This window comes from Microcebus murinus, chromosome 1, assembly GCF_040939455.1.
Source record: "Microcebus murinus isolate Inina chromosome 1, M.murinus_Inina_mat1.0, whole genome shotgun sequence".
In the NCBI taxonomy this organism is placed as follows: domain Eukaryota; kingdom Metazoa; phylum Chordata; class Mammalia; order Primates; family Cheirogaleidae; genus Microcebus; species Microcebus murinus.
In genome coordinates, this window is record NC_134104.1 from 114,860,160 (window position 1) to 114,883,106 (window position 22,947).

Below are 22,947 nucleotides of genomic sequence, written 5' to 3' on the forward strand. Positions count from 1 at the left end.
ATAAATGAACCCACAGAAACTCAGACCTACATTGCCCATGTCTAATCTAATTTCTTCTATAACTCCTGCTCACTTCCCCCCCCCCACCCAAGAGGTGTGATTATTTTGAAATAATTCTAGAGGGATCTTTAGAAACTGGTATTTCTATCATGAAGAGACATTTACCTAACGTTTAATATTTTCATTAGTTTCTGCATTTGTTAACTTAAAGCAAAATTAGATTTAATTCTTTCTGTTGAAAATAGCATTTTTAGTGGTATATGTATACCATGGAGTACTATTCAGCTCTAAGAAACAATGGTGATATAGCACATCTTATATTTTCCTGGTTAGAGCTGGAACCCATACTACTAAGTGAAGTATCCCAAGAATGGAAAAACAAGCACCAGATATATTCTCCAGCAAACTGGTATTAACTGAGTAGCACCTAAGTGGACACATAGGTATTACAGTAATAGGGTATTGGGCAGGTGGGAGGGGGGATGGGGGTGGGTATATACATACATAATGAGTGAGATGTGCACCATCTGGGGGATGGTCATGATGGAGACTCAGACTTTTGGGGGGAGGGGGAGAAATGGGCATTTATTGAAACCTTAAACTCTGTACCCCCATAATATGCCGAAATAAAAAAAAAAAAAGCAAGGTAAGAATTCAAAAAAAAAAAAGAAAGAAAATAGCATTTTTAGGCCGGGTGCAGTGGTTCACACCTGTTATCCTAGCAATCTGGGAAACCGAGGTCGAAGAATTACTTGTGGTCAGGAGTTTGAAACCAGCTTGAATAAGAGCGAGACACCTTCTCTACAAAAAGTAGAAAAATTTAGTCAGGTGTAGTGGCTTGTGCCTGTAGTCCCAGCTACTCAGGAGGCTAGGGCAGGGGGGGATTGCTTGACCCCAGGAATTTAAGGTTGCATTGAGCTATGATCACGCCACTGCTCTCTGTCTAGCTCAGGTGACAGAGTGAGACTCTATCTCATAACAAAAGAAAAAAAGAAAATGCAGTTTTTGTAAAATGATTGTTTTCTGTGTATTTTGGTATTGAATGCATAGAGAAATGTCTGGAGTAATAGTCATTATGTTAATGATTTTGATGGTAGAATTTGCATAGCTCTTAAAATTCTCTATACTTTTCTGTATTAAGTTTTTTTCTAGTGAACCATATGATTTTTGTAAAAATGAAGTAATTATTAAAAATTAAGAAAAACAAATAGTTACATTATTAAGATTTTATTTAACTAATTTATAAGAATTTTAACTTTCAGGGTGCAGTTCTACCCCAAGAAATAAGACAAGTAAATCAACACCATAAATCTGGCTTTAATGACAACAGCATTAAATATCAGCAGAGAAAACATGACCCTCACAGAAAATGTAAGTTTCAAGTTAGAAAGGTGTGTTTGTGTGCTATCTGCTTCTTTTTAAAAAAACTAAACAGCTTTATTAAGATATAATTCACATACCATGAAATAAATTCATCCTTTTAAAATATAAAAGATTTTTTAGTATTTTCAAAGTTGTTTAACTAACACCACTATCTAAATTTAGAACATTTTGGCCAAGAGCAGTAGCTCACGCCTATAATCCTAGCATTCTGGGAGGCCAAGGCGGGCAGATTGCTCGAGGTCAGGAGTTCGAAACCAGCCTGAGCAAGAGTAAGACCCCATTCCTACTATAAGTAGAAAGAAATTAATTGGCCAACAAATATACATAGAAAAAATCAGCCGGACATGGTGGCACATGCCTGTAGTCCCAGCTACTCAGGAGGCTGAGGCAGTAGGATCACTTGAGCCCAGGAGTTTGAGGTTGCTGTGAGCTAGGCTAATACCACGACACTCACTCTAGCCTGGGCAACAAAGTGAGACTCTGTCTCAAAAAATAAAGAAAGAAAGAAATTTAGAACTTTTTTACCACCACAAAAGGAAATACCACATATGTTAGTAGTCACTCTACCAGGCCCTGGCAACCAGTGATTTACTTTCTGTATCTATGGATTTGCCTATTCTGGACATTTCATGTTTCATTTAAATGGAATCAGAAAATATATGACTTTTGATGCCTGGCTGGTTTCACTTAGCACAATGTTTTCAAGGTTTATCTGTGTCATAGCATGTACAGTCAGCCCTCTCTACCCATGGGTTCCTTGTCATCATATTCAACGAACCAAAGATCAAAAATGGGAAAAAAGAAATGGATGGTTGTAGCTGTAATGAACATGTACAGAGTTTTTTTCTTGTCATTATTCCCTAAAGAATATAGTAAAACAACTATTTATACAGTATTACATTGTATCAGGCATTACAGGTAATCTAGAGATGATTTAAAGTATATGGAAGATGTACATAGATTATATGCAAATATCACACCATTTTATATAAGAGACTTTAGCATCTGTCTGTGGATTTTGATATCCACAGGAGATCCTAGAGGCAATCGCCTGAAGATACCAAGGGATCAGTACTTCATTCCTTTTTATGACTGAATAATATTCCATTACATGAGTACTACATTTTGTTTATCCATCCATCCACTGATGGGCATTGGGGTTTTTTCTACTTTGGGACTATAATAAATAATGTTGCTATGAATATCTATTTATAAGTTTTTGTGTGAATATGTTTGCAATTCTCTTGGTTATATACATGTCAATAGAATCACTGATTCATATGGTAACTCTATGTTTAATTTTTTGTAGAACTATGAAATTGTTTTTCAAAATGGCAATATACCATTTTAAGTTTGCACCAGCAATATGTGAGGGTCCAATTTCCATATCTTTCACTCACTTCTTATAGCCATCTAGTAGGTGTGGAGTAATCTCCTTGTGATTTTCATTTGCAATTCATTAATGCCCAATAATGTTGAACATCTTTTCATGTGCTTATTGGCTGTCTATATATGTTATTGGGAGAAATGTCTATTCAAATCCTTAGTTCATTTTTTTAATTGAGCTATTTGACTTTTTATTCTTGATTTTTAAGAGTCCTATATGTATTCTAGATACTACATGCTTACCAAATACATGATTTGCAAATATTTTTTCCCATTCTGTGGGTGGTTTTTAACTTTTCTTTATAGTGTCCTTGAAGCACAGAAGTTTTAAATTTTGATGAAGTCTAATTTATATATTTTTTCTATTTTATCTTTGATTGCTTTTGCTTTAAGTGTCATATCTAAGAAACCATTGCCTAATCCAAGGTCACAGAGAGTTATACTCTTCTAACTTTTCCTTCTAAGAGTTTTATAGTTTTAGCTCTTACATTTAGGCCTCTTTCTATTTTGAGTAAATGTTATATATAGTATGTGGTAGGGGTTCATATTCTTTTGCATGTGGATATCCACTTATTCCAGCACCATTTGTTAAAAAGACTATTCTTTCCTCATTGAATTCTCTTGGCCCACCCCATTGAATAGTCTTCACACACTTGTCAAAAGTTAACTGACTGTAGAGATGGGTATGGTGGCACACACCTGTAGTCTCAGCTACTTGAGAGGCTGAGGCAAAAAAATCACTTGAGCCTAGGAGTTCAAGTTCAGCCTGGACAACGGCAAGACCCCATTTCTAAAAATAAAAAAATAATAATAATTGACTATAGAGGTATGGGTTTATTTTTGGATTCTCAATTCCATTCCACTGATTTATATACTTGTCTTTATGTGAACAACACATTGTCTTGATTACTCTAGCTTTGTTGTGTTTTGAAATCAGGAAGTTTGAGTCCTCTAACTTTGTTTTTGTTTTTTAAGATTATTTTGTCTATTCTGGGTCCCTTGCATTTGCATAAGGATTGCGTTGAATCTGTAGATAATCTTGATATTGTCATCCTAACAATATGAAGTCTTCCTGTCCATGAACCTGAGATATATTTTCATTTATTTAGGTCTTTAATTTCTTTACATGTCTTGTAATTTTCACTGCACAAGTCTTGCTTTTTTGTTGTTGTTGTTAAATTTATTCCCTAAGTCTTTTATTATTTTTAAGGGAAGAATGGAACTATATTTGTCAATGAAATTGTGTTTTTAATTTTGTTTTTCTATTTATTACTATTTACAGAATAAAATTGACTATTATAGATTGATCTTGCCACCTGGCTGAACTTGTTTATTAGACGTAAATTTTGTGGCTTCTGCAAAGAGAGGTAGTTTTACTTCTTCCTATACTCTCTGTATGCCTTTTATTTCTTCTCTTGCTGTGCCTGGAACCACTAATACAATGTAGAATATAAGTGGTGAGAACATATACATTCTTGACTTGTCTTGATCTTAGAGGTAAGCTTTTAGTCTTTCACCATTAAGTGTAATGTTAGCTGTGAGTTTTTCATAGATGCATAGATGTGAGTTTTTCATTCCTTTATTAAGTAAGGAATTTCCCTTCTATTCATAGGTTGTTGATTTTTTTTTAATCTTGGAAGTGTGTTAGATATTGTCAAATGTTATTTCTATGTCTTTGAGATAATCTGTGGATTTTATCCTTTATTCAATTTATATGGTATATTCCATTGATTGTTTTTCATATGTTGAACCCCCTGTACATTCCTAGGATAAATCCTACTAGGCCATAGTGTATCCTTTTTATATACTTACAGGATTTGATTTGCCAGTATTTTGTTGAAGTCTTTTGTATCTATATTCATTAGGTATATTTGTCTATAATTTTCTTTTTTCAGATGGCTTTGATTTTTGTATCATGGTAATACTGACCTCATAGAATGGGAAGTGTTCCCTCCTTTTCTATTGTTTGGAAGAGTTTGGGAAGTTTGGATGTTTCTTCCTCTTTAAATATTTGATAGAATTCATCAGTAAAGCCATCTGGATCTGGGCTTCTTTTTATGAGAAGTTTTTTTGTTTTAAGACAGTCTCTCTGTGTCACCTGGGCTAGAGTGCAGTGGTATCATCATAGCTCACTGCAACCTCAAATGCCTGTGCTCAAGTGATCCTCCTGCTCAGCCTCCCAAGTAGCTGGGACTATGGGCATGTGCCAATGTGCCCAGCTAATTTTTTCTATTTTTAGTAGAGATAGGACAGGATCTTGCTCCTGCTCAGGCTGGTCTTAAACTCCTGAGCTCAAATGTTCCTGTCCTCAGCCTCCCAGGTTGCTAGGATTACAGGGAGTGAGCCACTGTGCCCAGTCCTCTTTAAATGGGAACTTTTTATACTTACTAATTTAATCTCTTATTACAGTTCTATTCAGATTATCTGTTTCCCTATTAGTTTAAACAGTTTGTGTACTTGTAGGAATTTGTCCATTTCATCTAGGTTATCTAAATTGTTGGCATATAATATCCTTAATATTTCCTAATAATCCTTTTTATTTCTGTAAAGTTGATGGTAATATCCCCACTTTTGCTTCTGATTTTAGTTATTTGCATCTTCTTTTTTCTTATTATAGCTAAAAGTTTATCAATTTTGTTAATCTTTTCAAAAACCAATTTCTGACTTTGTTGATTTTTCTCAGTTGTTTTTCTAGTCTCTATTTTGTTTCTTTTCCCTCTACTCTTTATTACTTCCTTTTTGCTGTAGATTTGGTGTACTCTTTTTTTAGTTTCTTAAGGTAGGAGATGAGGTTATTGATTTTCTTTTTTAATATAGGCATTTAAAGTTATAAATTTCCCTTAAAGCACAGCTTTAGCTGCATCATATAAATTTTATATTGCATTTTCCTTTTCACTTGTCTCAAAATATCTTCTAGTATTCTTGTGACTTTTTCTTTGACCCATGGATTATTTAGAAGTATGTTTTAAAATTTCCATATATTTGTGAATTTTTCAAATTTTCTTTTGTTACATATTTTAGTTTGATTTCTTCATGGTCAGAGAACATACTTTGTATGACTTCAATACTTTTAAATTTATTGAGGTTTGTTTTATTGCCTAGCATATGGTCTGTCCTAGATATGGTTCCATGTGCACTTCAGAAGAATCTGAATTCTGCTGTTGTGTGACATGTTCTATATATGTCTATTAGATCTAGGTGGTTTATAGTGTTGTTCAAATATTCTATATTCTTGTTGATTGTGTGTATAATTATTTAATCCATTATTGAAAGTAGGGTATTAAAGTCTTCAACTATTATTATTGAATTGTCTATTTCTCCCTTCAATTTCTGACAATTTTTGCTTCATGTATTTTGGGGCTCTGTTGTTAGGTACATATATTATTTTAATTGTCATATTCTTGATAGATTGACTCTTTTATAGTTATTAAGGATCCTTCTTTGTCTCTAGTAATAATTTTTATCGTAAAGTCTATTTTGTCTGATATTACTGAAAGGGCAGCTTTGTTAAAATAACAGGAAAATATCTAATCCTGTAATTTCCTAAACAGCTAAAGATCAATCATGAGCTCTCTCCCTGCTCTCATATTTTTCTCTCTCTACCTGACACCCTGCAGGGACTCTTTTCACAAACATCTGAAAAGAGCTGTATCCTAAAATCAAAGTCTGGTGGCAAAAAAAAAGAAAAAAAAAAGAGAAATAAAAATTTAATTTTTAAAATTAATGTAAAAAAAAAAAGGAGCTGAAAGACAAAAAGAAAATGTAAAGCTTTCTCTTTACATTCACCAGCTCACTGCCCTTCAGCATGTTTCTGTATCCTGAAGGAGTTCCTGAGAAGCCCCTAGATGAACAGCAGGGGAGCAAAAGCCAGGCCTCAATTTCCTGCCTAAAATCAAATCCTAAGGGCTAGATCACCCACAGGATCTTTGACATCCCATAGCCATTTCTGTTGCTACCTGCCTCCTGAGTAGAAAGAGAGGAGCAGATGCAGCGTTCAGAGTACCTGTTAATTCAGCTACTGCCATAAATCATCTTCATCCCCTTTTTACAATTCTTAAATAAAAAACCTGAAACCCAAATACCTGATTTTTCTCTGACAACATGGTCTTTCTCTTCCTCTCTCGTGTTAGGCCCTTTCCCACTTGGGGGAAAGTAAAATAAATATCTTTCTATCCTAATGTTTATCTTGAGAAATTTTTCTCAAACCCGTGTGCAACAGCCCATACCCTAACATTTTCTATACACACTTAAGCTCTCCTTTGAATATTGTCAACATGGTGAATCTTTTCCATCTTTTTACTTTCAACCTTTTTATGTCTTTGAATCTAAAGTGTGCCTCTTTTAGAAAGCATGCCTTCTTATTTCTTTGCATTTCTCATAATTTTTTATTTTTTTGAAAACTTGGCATTTTAAATAATATAATATGGTTACTCTGGAAATCAAATTCTTCCCACACCGCCACCCCAGTACTTATTGTTATTTGGAGTAGTTGTTGCTTGTTTGTTTAGTGTCTTTTCTAAACTAATTCTGCATAAATCTGTATTTGTTTTATATGATCACAAAGTCTCTGCTTGGTTACTTTAGTGATCAGTTAATGATTAGACAGATACTTCCTTAAATACCTCGAACCAGTAAGTCTTCCAGTCATTGCTTAGGGGGCTCTATGTATTTGGTAGATCATGCCATCAGTACTCAGCCAGGCAGTTGACAACTTTGCTTTAGCCCTCACTTCTTGCTTGTGCAGAGCCTCGAAGTCAGCTGAAGGTGAGAGCTTAGTGCCTTCTGAGGTCCTTCCTGAACGTTCACACAACCCTGGGCATTATATGGCTTCTAGATTCCCAGTAATATCTCAGAGCTTTTCCCAGCCCATATAGACATCTCATACTCCAGCTTTTCCTTTTAAGCCTTTTGGTTGTTGTTTCTTTGTTTAATTTTTTTGCCCAGCTGTATTCACTACTTCAAGCAGCTGCAAAGTTAATCAATTGCCTGTAACTGTTTTCAAATATAACCTCTGGGGGAAAGGCCTTTCCACACTGGTTGAGCTGGGAATCTGGTCAAATACAGACAGCCCTTGCAAGTGAATGATTCAAGGAACTGGCAGAAAGGTCAAATAACAATTCTTTGAGAATGCTTTGAAAGAGCTCCAGCCTCATTTTGAAGGTACCAAGCTATGGATTTTCATCACAAATGCTAGCTGTTATGTTTCAAGGCTGGATGGAGCTGAGAATGGGAAATGGGACTAGGGCAAGTTAAAACACCAAAAAGCTCACTATTGTTACTGAAATTCAGCTTTTTTCCTTGAATAAACACTCCCCAGATTGCTGTAATTCTTTGGGTAACTTCTATAGTTCTGAAAATTTGCATTCTGGTAATTTTTGCCCATTCTTTTGTTGCTTTTATGGAACAGAGAATTTTTGGAGCTCCTTACTCTGACATTTTTCCTGATATACCCTCACTAATTACTATTTGAGATAAATCTTATTTAGAGTGACCCAGTTACTTTTTTTGTTTATAAACTCTTGCCTGTTAAATTACTCCAAACTATATTACAGGTTTTTGTTTAAAGTATGTACAAGCTGAGCATGATGGCTTGTAGTCCCAGCTACTCGGAAGACTGAGGCAGGAGAATTATTTGAGCCCAGTAATTCAAGACAGTGAGCTGTGATGAGCTTTGACTGTGATGAGCTATGCCACTGCGTTCCAGCCTGGATGACAGAGCAAGACCCTGTCTCAAAAATAAAATAAAATATGTGCAAATATTACCCTGTTAATATTCTCTCCTGCATAATTTATATATTTTTACTCTTCATTTTTTTAGCAGTGTTTAATGTGCACAGTGGGGAATGCAGATACAGAGATGATAATCTTCATCCCATGCTTATTTTGTTCATTTCTCTTGGTCAAAGTATTTTCAAATTGCAGTAAATTATTCTTTATGTTCAAAATATTACTCATTTGTCATTTATTCATTTACTTATTCAGCTGCTATAGCACAATATTGAGCTATTGTGTGGAAGGCACTGTTCTAGGTGGAAGGGATACATGAGTGAATAAGACAAGTTTTCTGACCTAATGAAGTTTACATTCTAAGGTGGAGACTGATAATAAGCAAGTAAACAATAAATTATGTAATCTGAAGTAATAATAGTGTTATGATGAAAAATAAAGCCAATTAAGAGGATAGAGTGGGGTGCTCTTTTAAATAGGATTTTTAAGGAAGGCCATACTGAGATGCCATTCTAGAATTGACCCTAATAAAGTGTTGGGAGAGGCATAAAATATGTAAAGCTGGCTGAAGAGCATTCCAGCAGAGAAAATATCAAGTGTAGAGCACTGAGTCTAATTTATTATATATGCTTGGTATTTTATGTATTTAGATATTACAGGTAGGATAGTCTTTAAATACTTTTCTAAAAAAATCTATTTTCAAAAATTTTGGAGGGTTTTTAAATTTGCTTCAGCTTTATAACTGCTAGACCATTTTTTGTATATCTATATGTTATTTTTGTTTCTTTTACTTTTTAAGTTAAATACAGATTAATGTTCCTATAAATCTTTTAAATATGGCTTAAAGCTTTTATATTTAATTCAATGCATTGTAATTTTTTTTGCAATTATTGTTTACATAAATGTATATCAACTATTTGAGTTATTATGTAGAGTCCCAGTTTGTTTCCTTGTGTGTGTGTGTATCTCAACAAATGTTTAATGTGGATACATGTCAGGTCACTTTTTCTGGTTTTTTTTTTTTTTTTTTTGAGACAGAGTCTCACTTTGTTACCCAGGCTAGAGTGAGTGCCATGGCGTCAGCCTAGCTCACAGCAACCTCAAACTCCTGGGCTCAAGTGATTCTGCTGCCTCAGCCTCCCGAGTAGCTGGGACTACAGGCATGCACCACTATGCCCGGCTAATTTTTTCTATATATATTAGTTGGCCAATTAATTTCTTTCTGTTTGTAGTAGAGACAGGGTCTCGCTCTTGCTCAGGCTGGTTTCGAACTCCTGACCTTGAGCAATCCGCCCGCCTCGGCCTCCCAGAGAGCTAGGATTACAGGTGTGAGCCACCGCGCCTGGCCTAGGTCACTTTTTCTTTTTCTTCATTTTATAAGATTATTTTCTCCCCCTCCTGTCTTCCTTATCTTCATTATCTTCCTTTCCTCTTCTTACCTCCCCCTCTCTGTTCCCTCTCTTACCCTTCCTTCTTTCTTCCCTTTGTCCTTCCTTCCTCTGTCTCTCATCTCATTCCCTCCCTTCCATGCCCTTTCCCCTTTTCCTCTTCCCCTGCTTCTTTCCTCAGCCTCTCCTTCCTCCTTTGTACCTCCTTCCTGCCCTCTTTCCTTCCTAACATTCTTTTTTTCCTCTTTTTTCCCCACCCACCTTTTTTTCAGACGTGCTTAATAAATAGCCCAGTGGTAGAAAGCCCAGTGGTAAAAAAATTAGTTATGATATGTCCATATAATCTAGTATATCCAATATAATAGAATATTATGTGGGACTCAACCCCACTGGGTCTGTGTGAAAAAAAAAATAGAATATTATGCAATAATTACAGGCTGTGCTTTTTATGCTTTTCTTACCCCTATCTCCTTCATCTCACATTGCGTCATTTATAAAATCCTATGAAGATAATCTCTCAAATTTATCCTTTCCATTTCTTCTACCATCCCCCCCGCAATATCCTTTTGACAGGACTACTAAAATAACTGCCTAACTGGTCTCCTCTTTTATTTATTTATTTATTTGTAAAAACTTGTTTTATTTCCACTGGGGGAAGGAAGAGGATAAATAGAACTGTTTTCCAATTTGCTCTCCACTATACACATGCATACCCACATGTATACATATACATATATATGCCAAAAATACTCCAACAAAAAATTCAAGAATCAAAAATCAGAACACCCTCAAATTGCACCAATACTTCATATTTTGACCAAAAGAATAGACTCTCAGCGGAAGTGAAAAATGCAAAATCAAATAACCTAAAAATGCTGAACAAACATTATTAATTTATGAAATATTGCTATTACTGAACTAGTAACAAGTGATGTTCTCCATGTCTATAAAACTTTAGAACCACATAGCTGATTTGTTAAATCTAGTTCATGCCAACTTCCAAAAACCAGAAAAAAATTTTAGTTAGCTTTATTTTTTGATGCCTCACCAAAGTTTTCTACAAGATCTGGAATTTCATCATCCCCCTCATCAATGTCTTCTGGTTTGGATGCTTTGCTATCCAAGACTTGGCATGGAAACTGTTCAGCTAACATCCTAAGGCTTGTTAAGCTTCAGAACCAAGCTGACTTAATATTCTGGGAAGCATTTCTGTGATTGGTTTAGCTTCTGCATGACCAGTAATTGCAAAGATGTTAGCAGACACGGAAGCTTGGACATCGGAATTGTAGAAATGAATAACTGTCCCATTATCTTTAATCATGTTCACCTCTTCAATACCAGCTATATTATTCTAGAGAACTCTGAAGCTTTTTGTCATCAGCTATAGCTGTTCTTTGTACGACCTTCTTCTTTCTGTGAACTATACCCTTGCCTATCCAAACCTGAGCCTGTAGTTTGGCTATCTTTTCTTTTCTTTTTTTTTGAAACAGAGTCTCACTCTGTTGCCTGGGGTAGAGTGCTGTGGCGTCAGCCTAGCTCACAGCAACCTCAGACTCCTGGGCTCAAGCAATCCTGCCTCAGTCTCCCGAGTAGCTGGGACTACAGACATGCACCACCATGCCTGGCTAATTTTTTCTATATATTTTTAGTTGGCCAGTTAATTTCTTTCTATTTATAGTAGAGACAGGGTCTCGCTCTTGCTCAGGCTGGTTTTGAACTCCTGACCTTGAGCAATCGGCCTGCCTCAGCCTCCCAGGGTGCTAGAATTGCAGGAGTGAGGCGCTGCGCACAGCCTGGCCATCTTTTCTTGATTCATGCTTTTGGTAAATCTGAAACTGGGAGGGTCCTCCAATACCAGCTCTCAACGAGAGCAAGATCTACTTTTTTTTTTTTGTAGGGATAGGGTGTCACTGTATTGCCCTAGCTGGTCTCTTAATCTTCTATCTAGATAATAGGCTATTGCCATATTTTAATCTTCCTAAAGCACAATTCTGATCAGATAATTACCTGCTCAGAACCTTTCTTTGATTGCCCATTGCCTACCATCTTAATGCCATACTCTTCAATATCTTGCAGATTATGGCTCTAACCTGCTTCCTTAGTTCCCTTAAACTCCATTATACTCCATTGAACAGGTCTATTTAGAGTTCGATAAACGCATTCTTCTGCTTCTGTGTCTTTTCTCTATTTCTTTTGCCTGGAGTACTTAACCTCCTGTTCTGCCCTTTGGAAACCTACTGTCCTTCATTACCCAATTCAGATGCCACCTTCCTTTTTCCCTATTATTATCTCTAAGTATCTCTTCTCCCCTTCGCCTATGTTATAGATTCCTTAAGATCAGAGACCATGTCTTCTTGGAATTCTCTGAATTTTTAACACAGTGCCTTGCTTTGGTAAATATTTGGTAATTTTAATTGTTGTGCAGTAAGCTCTTTCATTGACCAAAATGCCTATTTTCTTTTCTCTAGTTAAAGAAGAATGTAAGAGTCCTAAAGCTGAATGTCAGTCACAAAAAATGTCCAATAAACAGGTAAGCTTTCTTAAAATCAAATTTCTAGTAGCCAATTTTTATGCACTCAAAGTATGTGACAGAAAGGTTGCTGGAGTTAAGATGACAGTTACTTGATTGGGAGGTTGCACCTGAAATCCTGATTCTGCTTTAATAATTAGACGGTCTTGACCAGTTCACTTCACCTCTTGCAGCCTCAATCTTCATCTTTAAATAGACATAAAAATATTGATCATTTGGCCAGGCACAGTGGCTCATGCTTATAATCCTAGCACTCTGGGAGACTGAGGCAGGAGGATCACTTGAGGCCAGGAGCTTGAGACCAGCCTAAACAATAGCAAGACCCCATCACTACAAAAAACAGAAAAATTAGCCAGGCATGGTGGTGTGCAACTGTAGTCCCAGCTACTTGGGAGGCTGAGGCAGGAAGATCGCTCAAGCCCAGGAGTTAGAGGTTACAGTGAGCTCTATGATGACCCCACTGTACTCTAGCCTAGGTGATAGAGTAAGACTCTGTTTCAAAAAAAAATTTTTTTTGATCACTTGTGATCAGTTTCTGTGTATAGTCTGTGTATACATGCATAGATAGGCCTATGCATATGTTATAAAACAATGTGGAAATATATATTTATTTACACAGTGAAATTATATGCAACAGCATAGCAAACCTAGCAGGGTAAATTCTATAGAATTATATTGGCATAGCAGAAGGTAAGGTCATTTATGTCTTGTTTTATGTAGCCTCTGCTATTTGATAAGGATTATATATGTTAATACATTTTATAATCAAAGAATACATTTTTATCTCAAAATATTTTACATCTGTATTTATGATAAGTACACTTTTCTCTATGCATATTTTAATATACATTTTTTAAATTGATCTCATATATGATAGAGTGTTAAATTTGTGTTAAATTTATGAAAGATGTCTTAGCAGAATATTTGGCACATAACAGGTTCTCAGTAAATGGAATCCATTAATATTTAGATACTAGTAAATGGTTTAGTTATTTAACTTTTAAGAGCCTCTCCTTTTGAAATTCTTACACTATAATTTCATTTATTCTCAAAAAAGGATTGATAAACTTTTTGTATAATAGACCTCTTCAGTGAAGCTCATACACTTTTGGTGAAGACGTTATTCTCAAAATAATGTTTTTAATGCTAAAATAAAATATATAAGATTTGAAAGAAAACCAGTTATATTGATATACAATGAGAGTCACTATCGTGGTTTTCTTAGTTTGGACTGCTACAATAAAAATAAAATCAACTGGATTACTTGAACAACAAACATTTATTTCTCACTGTATTGGAGGCTTGGAAATCCAAGATCAAGGCACAGACAGAATAATGCTTTTAATGCTAAAAAAAAAAAAAAAAAAAAAAAAAAAAAACCTGTAGAATTTGAAAGAAAATCAGTTATATTGAAATATAGTTAGAATCTGGTGAGGTACTAGTGTGTGGTGAGGGCTCCCTTTCTGGCTTTCAGATAGCCTGTATTCTCATATTCTAACATGCAGGGAGAAAGAACTCTATTTCTTTTCTCATAAGGACACTGTTAGCATGATGGGGTCTCCATCCTCATGACCCTCATGACCTCATCTAAACCTTATTACCTCCAAAGGACCCACCTCCCCACAATACCATCCCATTGGGGGTTAGAGTTTCAACATAGAAATTAGGAGGTAACACAAACATGCAGTCCATGTCATTGGTTTATTGCCTCTATTCATAATTGAAGGAAATGTTGAATCTCATTTAAAGATTAATGAAGATTAAGATGTAATTTTTCCCCATTAAAGTTTATAGGCCCCCTTTGCTTCTTACAATATAAAAAGAAAAATAACACATAAAAATTTTCCAACAGTTTATTTAGAGCACTATTAATTAGAAACTATAAATATATTTGCACAAAAAAGCTCATTCTTACTTTTTTATAGACTTTTGGAGGGCCTGCCAAATGTAATATTAAGCTATTGAAGAGAAATGAAAGTCCAGAAGTCTCAGAAACTCAAAAGGTTGTGACTCGTTATCCAAATGCTATTGATAAGGTAAAAGACCATATATTTAGTTTCTCTTCCCAAACTTTAACACCTGGGAAGATGATTGAATGAAAATTGAATGACCATTTTTGTACATAAAACTTAGTTTTTTCTGTATTCTTCTACCTTCATCTTCATGCACAAAATATTTATTCTTCTAGACTAACTCTGGAATTGAGAACTTTTTAGCATCCTTGAATATCTCCAAAGAAAATGAAGTACAGTCATCTCATCATAGAGAGCCTCCAAGTGAAGAGAATTTATCACCACAGTCATTTGCTATGGTTTGTATTTTATTTTATTTTATTTTATTTTTTTTATTTTTAGACCACACCAAACACAAGCATGGTTTGTATTTTATAAAGGAGCTTTTTTACTGTGGTAATTTCTCTGTTGTTAGCCATGTATATATTCCTCATGCAACTGTTCAAAAATTTTTCCCTCATATAGGCTGGTGTGCTGCATCATTATTGTCATCTTGTGAGGAAAACCAGGCTGCCCTGGGCAACTTAGCCATCTTTTTCCTTTTCCTCTTTAGATCATAGCTCCTCTGCTTTTCAAACATTGCAAATAGGTAACTGGGCCAACAGTTAAGCAGCAGGATACATATTGTTTCCATACCTGGAAATGTGGGTATTTATTTTAGTTCTTGACTATTGATTTTCCTTACTCTTTATCCAAATGTAGTTAGTATCTGAATTTTTAACAGTGTAACTCTTCCAAAGAAAGGTCAATAAGTTCTATAAATCTAATGTTGGATTTTCTCTCCCCACCCCCACTATATCCATATGAATCATTTTCAAAACAGAAGGGAACGCGGATGCTTAAAGAAATTCTAAAAATTGATGGCTCTGACACAGTGGACCACAAAAAGGAAATGAAACAATTTGGTAATGAAGTCACTGTTTCTTCTAATAGAAGAGATGAATATGGATCATCCTCACAGCCTAAACAAAATAAGAAATTAGGTAAGTAAACTAGGTACTATTGCTAATAATGAATATCATTTTAAAAATTTACTCCATTTTAATCCTGGGCTAATTTCATCTAAAGATGAAATTACTTTTATTTTTAAAAGAGAATAATTTTATACTGTGTCATTTGTATAATGACTATGTAACTAATATATAATCCCTAAATATCTTCTTGTAATTACTTAAATTGTTACAGATACTTATTCTGTAGACACCCAAACCTTGAAAGGTTTTCACATCTTAGCCTTTTTTCTCAGTAATTTTAAAATGTTTCTGTAACTTAAATATATTATATAACTCTTCTAAAATTATTTTTTCCTATTTATAAGAGACTAATACATTGCAAATGACTGTTGTGGTAATTATATATCAAGTATAAAGCCATTAAGACTGTGTCTGACACATCATTGCCAATAATTGATAATAGTATTGTTAAAATAACTTGACTAATATAAAAATAGAAAAAGCTATAAAATCAATTAAAAATCATGAATGGTGGTAGACATTTGAAAGTGGGTCATTACCTTAAATCTGTAAACCCTATAGTATAATATCTGGCACATGACTAGATTTCAATAAATATCCATCGTATTTACTCCTATGCCAAGAGTAGTGTTTTATCTCTTTAATTATCTGCCAAAGGCTACCAGGAAGAATGACTAAAAGTGGGTATAAAGGGAAGGTTCTCAGAGAAGTTAAAAAAAAAATTTGGAATAATCAGATCTAAATTTATTAGGGATCAAAATCTAGAACAAAAGCAGACCCTAGCTTCATTTATATTCTAGTGAATAGTAGGATAACTAATTAAAAATTCCATAAACTATTAGGAAACTAGTTAATTACTTATCATAGTGACTGACATGCTCCTCAAATAGAGCAAAATAAAACTTTAAAACAAAATTGGAGGCTGGGCGCAGTGGCTCATGCCTATAATCCTAGCACTCTTGGAGGCCAAGGCGGGAGGATGGCTCAAGGTCAGAAGTTCGAGACCAGCCTGAGCAAGAGCAAGTTTCCCATCTCTACTAAAAATAGAAAGAAATTAGCTAGACAACTAAAAATATATAGAAAAAATTAGCCAGGCATGATGGTGCATGCCTGTAGTCCCAGCTACTCAGAAGGTTAAAGCAGGAGGATCACTTGAGTCCAGGAGTTTGAGGTTGCTGTGAGCTAGGCTGACGCCACGGCACTCTAGCCCAGGCAACAGAATAAGACTCTGTCTCAAAAAAAAAAAAAACAAGACCTTACAGTCAACAGCTCAGAATCCAGACCATGTGATAGAACTACCTGGCTCTGTGAATTTGTGCAAGCCATTTGACCTCTTTTTTAATCTATAATTATAAGAGGTTTAGATTAATTCTTCACTAAAGTATGCTCTCATTATGTTAGTTTATTAATCATAAAAGTATAAACATTCAGAATTTTTAAATCATCTTTTATATCAAAACACTTAGAAGACTTAATTTCAGAAAAACTTTTAAGAAGCATCATTTTGGAGCAACAAAGAATAATCCATGTGTCTCAGAATGTAAGATGGAATTGCAAGAATTGAAACAGAAGCCAAAACCTCAAAAATTAAGGATTAATTGTAAATCAGCTCAAGAAAACCATTTGCTTGTTCAAATTTTACCTGAAACAATACCATATAATCATTAGTTGCTCAAGATTTTAATTTTTGACCATTAGCTACTTACCATATTTTAAAGTCTTTATCTTAATAATTCATCATTGGCAAGACATGGTGGGTGCAATGGCTCATGCCTGCAATCCCACCACTTTAGGAGGATGAGGCAGGAGGATCACTTGAAGTCAGGAGTTCAAGACCAACTGGGCAACATAGGGAGGGAGACCCCTGTCTCTACCAAAAAAAAAAGTAAACAGGTTGGTGGCATGTTCCTGTGGTCCTAGCTATTCAGGAGGCTGAGATGGAAGAATTGCTTGAATCCAGGAATTCAAGGTTATAGTGAGCTATGATCATGCTACTGCGCTCCAGCCTGAGTGACAGAGTGACCCTCTTTCTCTAAAAAATAATAATAATAATAATTTATCATTAATCAGTTATAATCATCTAAAACTCTTTACTGAAATCTCAGTAATTTTAGGCCTTACTAAATAGTTCTTATATTTGCTTCACGGGTGATTCATTTTTTGATCTTTTACCAATTTCCTGCTTGTTCTTTTATAAAACCCTGCAATTATGTACATAATTCAAGATATTATTTTATTAATATAGATATATCCTCTTCTTTTGTTTTGGTAGCATCCTATGTGAACCACTCTCACAGTGCTAATGAGTACCATAATGTTCAGTCTATGGACAGTGTATGTTGGCCTGCTCCCAGCCAGATCCCTCCTGTATCCACACCGGTAACTGAACTTTCTCGAATTTGTTCCCTTGTTGGAATGCCACAACCAGATTTCTCCTTTCTTAGGACACCACAGGTATGGTATACTACTGTTCCATTTATATAATTTCTTCAACCCTAGCTTAAATAAAATCTTGAATGAAAATATGTGGCTAGAAGAAAAATACAATGGGGCTGATATTTTTAAATGTTATAAGCAGCATATTATCCTTCTCACTCTGGCTATTCCATTTATGCATAACTAGAGTCCTTAGATAGGCTGGCAGACATGAACCTGGGCATCGGGTAGCCTGGCAAGATTCTTCAGACTGACAGAGATAGGGATCTTGGTCTACAGTAGCAGTTTTCAAATTTTTTGGTCTCAAAAACTCCCCCTTTTTTGCATGAATCCAAAGACCTTTTATTTACTTGTGTTATGTCCATATTTACTATATTAGAAATTAACACTGAAAAAAATTAATATTTATTTAATTCATTGTTCTTTTTTCTTTCTCTCTTTTTTTTTTCTTTTTGGTCATAAAACAGTTTCTGATTTATTGTTTATTAAAAATAACTTTTCCAAAAATTTTAGTGAGAAGAGTGGTATTATTCTACATTTTTTAAAATATATATATATATATATATTTTTTTTTTTTTTTTTTTTGAGACAGAGTCTCACTCTGTTGCCCTGGCTAGAGTGCCATGGCGTCAGCCTACCTCACAGCAACCTCAAACTCCTGGGTTCAAGCGATCCCTCTGCCTCAGCCTCCCAAGTAGTAGGGACTACAGGCAGGTGCCACCATGCCCGGCTAATTTTTTCTATATATTTTTAGTTGACCAATTGATTTCTTTCTATTTTTTTTTTTTTTTTTAGTAGACACAGGATCTCGCTCTTGCTCAGGCTGGTTTTGAACTCCTAACCTTGAGTGATCTGCCCTCCTTGATCTCCCAGAGTGCTAGGATTACAGGCATGAGCCACCACGCCTGGCCTACTCTACATTTTTAAAATATTTTCCACCACCAGACTCTCTTTCTCTTGTGATATGTTATTTTGGTAGAAATTCATGGCCTGAAATACATAGATGGGAAAAGGAGGAGAATTGTAATAGCATTTTCAGATAGTTATGGCTATTCTTTGATACTACACTAAAACTGAAAAGTAGTATTTTATTTAAGGTTAGTTACACTATGAAATCTGAAACCATATCAGTGAACTTTTTGTCTTCTATATACTTGTAAGCAAATGGCAAATGAGAAAATGCAATGAGAAACAGGGCAAATAGCATCCTAATATTATTATGAAAATAGGGGGTTTTTTTTGGCCAGGAATGGTCAAAATGGTCATGCTTATACTCCAAGCACTCTGAGAGACCAAGGCAGGAGGACCAACCTGAGGAAGAGTAAGACCCTGTCTCTACTAAAAATAGAAAAAATTAGCTGGGCAACTAAATAAATTGAAAAAATTAGCCAGGTATAATAGTGCATGCCTATTGTCCCAGCTACTTAGGAGGCAGAGGCAGGAGGATTGCTTGAACCCAGGAGTTTGAGGTTGCTGTGAGCTAGGCTGATGCCTTGGCACTCTAGCCTGGGCAACAGTGAGACTCTGTCTCAGAAAAAAAGTTTAACTTAAATTGGATCACAGACCTAAAACTGTAAAACTCTTAGAAGAAAACAGGACAAAATTGTTACAACATTGGATTTGGCAGTGATTTCTTGGATATGACACCAAACACATAGACAACAAAAGAAAAAAATAGAAAAATTGGAATTAATGAAAATTTTAAAATTTTATACATAAAAAGACAATAACAAGAGAGTAAAAAAGGCAAACCATACAAAGGGAGAAAATATTTCCTAATGATATATCTAATAAGAGATTAATATCCAGAATATATAGAGAACTCCTAAAACTCAACAACAAAAAACCCCCAATGTAGAAATGGACAAAAGACTTGAGTAGACATTTCTTCAAAAAAGGCATACAAATGGCCAACAAGCACATGAAAAGATGTGCAACATCCCTTATCATTGGAGAAATACAAATCAGAACCACAATGAGATATTACCTCATACCCACTAGAGTGGCTACTATCAAGAAAACAAAAAAACAAAAAATGGTAAGTATTGGTGAAATTATGGAGAAATTAGAACCCTTGTATACAATTTCTGGGAATGTAAAATGGTACATGTGCTATGGAAAACAGTATGGTGGTTCCTCAAAAAATTAAAAATAGAATTGCCGTGTGATCCAGTATTCCACTTGTGTATATATACCCAAAAGAATTGAAAACACAGTCTCAAAGACATATTTGTACACCCATGATCATAGCAGCATTATTCACAACAGCTAAAATCTGGAAGGATAAATGGGTAAGCAAGATGTGGTATATGCATACATTGGAATATTATTCATCCATAGAAGGAAGGAAATTCTAACATATACTACAACATATATGAACCTTGAGGGCTTTATGATAGATGAAATAAACCAGTCACAAAAAGACACACATTGTATGATTCCGCTTATATAAGTATTTAGAACAGTGAGAATCACAGAAATGGACAGTAGAATAGTAGATTAGTGGTTACCAGGGATTAGGAGAAGGAAGAAAAAGGTAGTTATTGTTTATTGGGTATAGAATTCAGTTGTTTTTAATTTCAGAACATTATGGGGCTACAAACGTTTGGTTACATAAATTGCCTTTGCACTGCCCAAGTCAGAGCTATAAGCATGCCAGTCCCCCAGACGGTGCACACCACACTCATTAGGTGTGTTTACCCATCCCCTCCTCCCCTCCACCTTCCCGACACCTGATAAATGTTACTTCCATATGTATGCATAAGTTTTGATCAATAAGTACCAAACTGGCCGGGCGCGGTGGCTCACGCCTGTAATCCTAGCACTCTAGGAGGCCGAGGCAGGCGGATTGCTCGAGGTCAGGAGTTCGAAACCAGCCTGAGCAAGAGCGAGACCCCGTCTCTACTATAAATAGAAAGAAATTAATTGGCCAACTAATACATCTAGAAAAAATTAGCCGGGCATGGTGGCACATGCCTGTAGTCCCAGCTACTCAGGAGGCTGAGGCAGCAGAATCGCTTGAGCCCAGGAGTTTGAGATTGCTGTGAGCTAGGCTGATGCCACGGCACTCACTCTAGCCTGGGCAACAAAGCGAGACTCTGTCTCAAAAAAAAAAAAAAAAAAGTACCAAACTAGTGGTTAGTACGTGTGGTGGTGGTTTTTCCATTCTTGTGGTACTTTACTTAGAAGAATGGGCTCCAGCTCAATTCTGGATAATATAAGAGGTATCAGTTCACCATTTTTTTTATAGCTGAATAGTACTCCATGGTATACATATACCACATTTTATTAATCTACTCATGGATTGATGGGCACTGGGGTTGTTTCCACATCTTTGCAATTGTGAATTGTGCTGCTATAAACATTCTAGTGCAGATGTCTTTTTTACACAATGTCTTTTTTTCCTTTGGGTAGATACCAATAGCAGGATTGCTGAATCAAATGGTAATTCTACTTTTAGTTCTTTGAGGTATCTCCATTTTACTTCCCATAGAGGTTTTACTAGTTTACAGTCTCACCAGCAGTGTATGACTGTTCCTGTCTCTCTGCATCCACACCAATATTTGTTGCTTTGGGACTTTTTAATTTTTTTTTTTTTTTTTTTTTTTTTTTTGAGACAGAGTCTCACTCTGTTGACCAGGCTAGAGTGCTGTGGCATCAGCCTACCTTACAGCAACCTCAAACTCCTGAGCTCAAGCAATCTTGCCTCAGCCTCCCGAGTAGCTGGGACTACAGGCATGTGCCACCATGCCTGGCTAATTTTTTCTATATATTTTTAGTTGGCCAATTAATTTCTTTCTATTTTTAGTAGAGACAAGGTCTCGCTCTTGCTCAAGCTGGTTTTGAACTCCTGACCTTGAGCCGTCCGCCTGCCTCAGCCTCCCAGAGTGCTAGGATTACAGGCGTGAGCCACCATGCCCAGCCACTTTGGGACTTTTTGATAAAAGTTTTCTCACTAGAGTTAAGTAATAATATCTTGTGGTTTTGATTTGCATTTCCCTGATGATTAAAGATGTTGAGCATTTTTTCATGTTTGTTGGCCATTAGTCTGTCTTTTGAAAAGTTTCTGTTCTTTTGAAAAGTTTATGTTCATGTTCTTTGCCCACTTTTTAATGGGGTTGTTTGGTTTTTTTCTTGCTGATTTTCCTGAGTTCTATATCAATTCTAGTTATCAACTCTTTATCAGATATATAGCATGCAAATATTTTCTCCCATTCTGTAGGTTGTCTGTTTGCTCTAATGGTAGTTTGCCTGGCTGTGCAGGAGCTTTTTAATTTGATTAGGTCCTATTTATTTATTTTTGTTGTTGCTATGATTGCTTTTGAGGTCTTCTTCCTAAATTCTTTGCCTAGGCTGATGTCTATAAGAGTTTTTCCAACATTTTCTTCTAGAATTCTTATGGTTTCATGCATTAAGTTTAAGTCTGTTATCCATGATAAGTTGATTTTTGTGAGTGGTGAGAGATGTGGATCCTGTTTTAATCTTCCACATGTGACTATCCAATTTTCTCAGCACCATTTATTGAATAGATATTCTTTTCTCCAGAGTATGTTTTTGTGTGCTTTGTCAAAGATCAGATGGCAGTATGATGATGGTTCTATATCTGGGTTCTCAGTTATTTTCCATTGGTCTATGTCTCTGTTCTTGTGCTAGTACCATGATGTTTTGGTTACTATGTCCTTGTAGTATAACTTGAAGTCTGGTAAATTGATGCCTCCCGATTTTTTCTTTTTGCATAAGGTTGCTTTTGCTATATGGGGTCTTCTCTGGTTCCATATTAAGCATAGAGTTATTTTTCCTAGATCTGTGAAAAATATTTTGGTATTTTAATAGAGATTGCATTCAATCTGTAGATCACTTTGGTTAGTATAGACATTTTTTTTTTTGTTGTTGTTATAAGTTACAGCCTCAATATAGTATAGACATTTTGACAGTATTTGTTCTGCTGATCCATGAGCATCATATGGTTTTCCATCTGTTTATGTCCTCTGCTATTTCCTTCCTTAGTGTTTTATAGTTCTTCCTGTAGAGGTCTTTCACCTCCTTACTTAAATATATTCCTATGCATTTTATTTTCTTTGTTGTTGTTGTGAAAGGTATTGAGTCTTTGA

At 35.4% G+C, this 22,947-nt stretch overlaps 1 protein-coding gene and 1 pseudogene across 6 annotated transcripts in view; one reads left to right on the forward strand and one right to left on the reverse strand.

The window, feature by feature from the left end:
• Positions 1 to 22,947, forward strand: part of XRN1 (5'-3' exoribonuclease 1) — a 122,841-nt gene that overhangs the window by 85,643 nt on the left and 14,251 nt on the right. For 2 of the 6 annotated variants that reach the window (XM_076004938.1, XM_076004939.1), the window contains exons 33-38: positions 1,263 to 1,371; positions 12,353 to 12,414; positions 14,340 to 14,450; positions 14,603 to 14,725; positions 15,250 to 15,409; positions 17,673 to 17,854. In XM_076004938.1, coding sequence (XP_075861053.1) covers positions 1,263 to 1,371; positions 12,353 to 12,414; positions 14,340 to 14,450; positions 14,603 to 14,725; positions 15,250 to 15,409; positions 17,673 to 17,854 — 747 coding nt within the window. Of the gene's footprint in view, positions 1 to 1,262; positions 1,372 to 12,352; positions 12,415 to 14,339; positions 14,451 to 14,602; positions 14,726 to 15,249; positions 15,410 to 17,672; positions 17,855 to 22,947 lie in introns of those variants that run through there. The other 4 variants (XM_076004945.1, XM_076004949.1, XR_012920130.1 and 1 more) reach the window with 3 other exon arrangements.
• LOC142871918 (transcription factor BTF3 homolog 4 pseudogene) lies at positions 10,904 to 11,205 on the reverse strand (annotated as a pseudogene).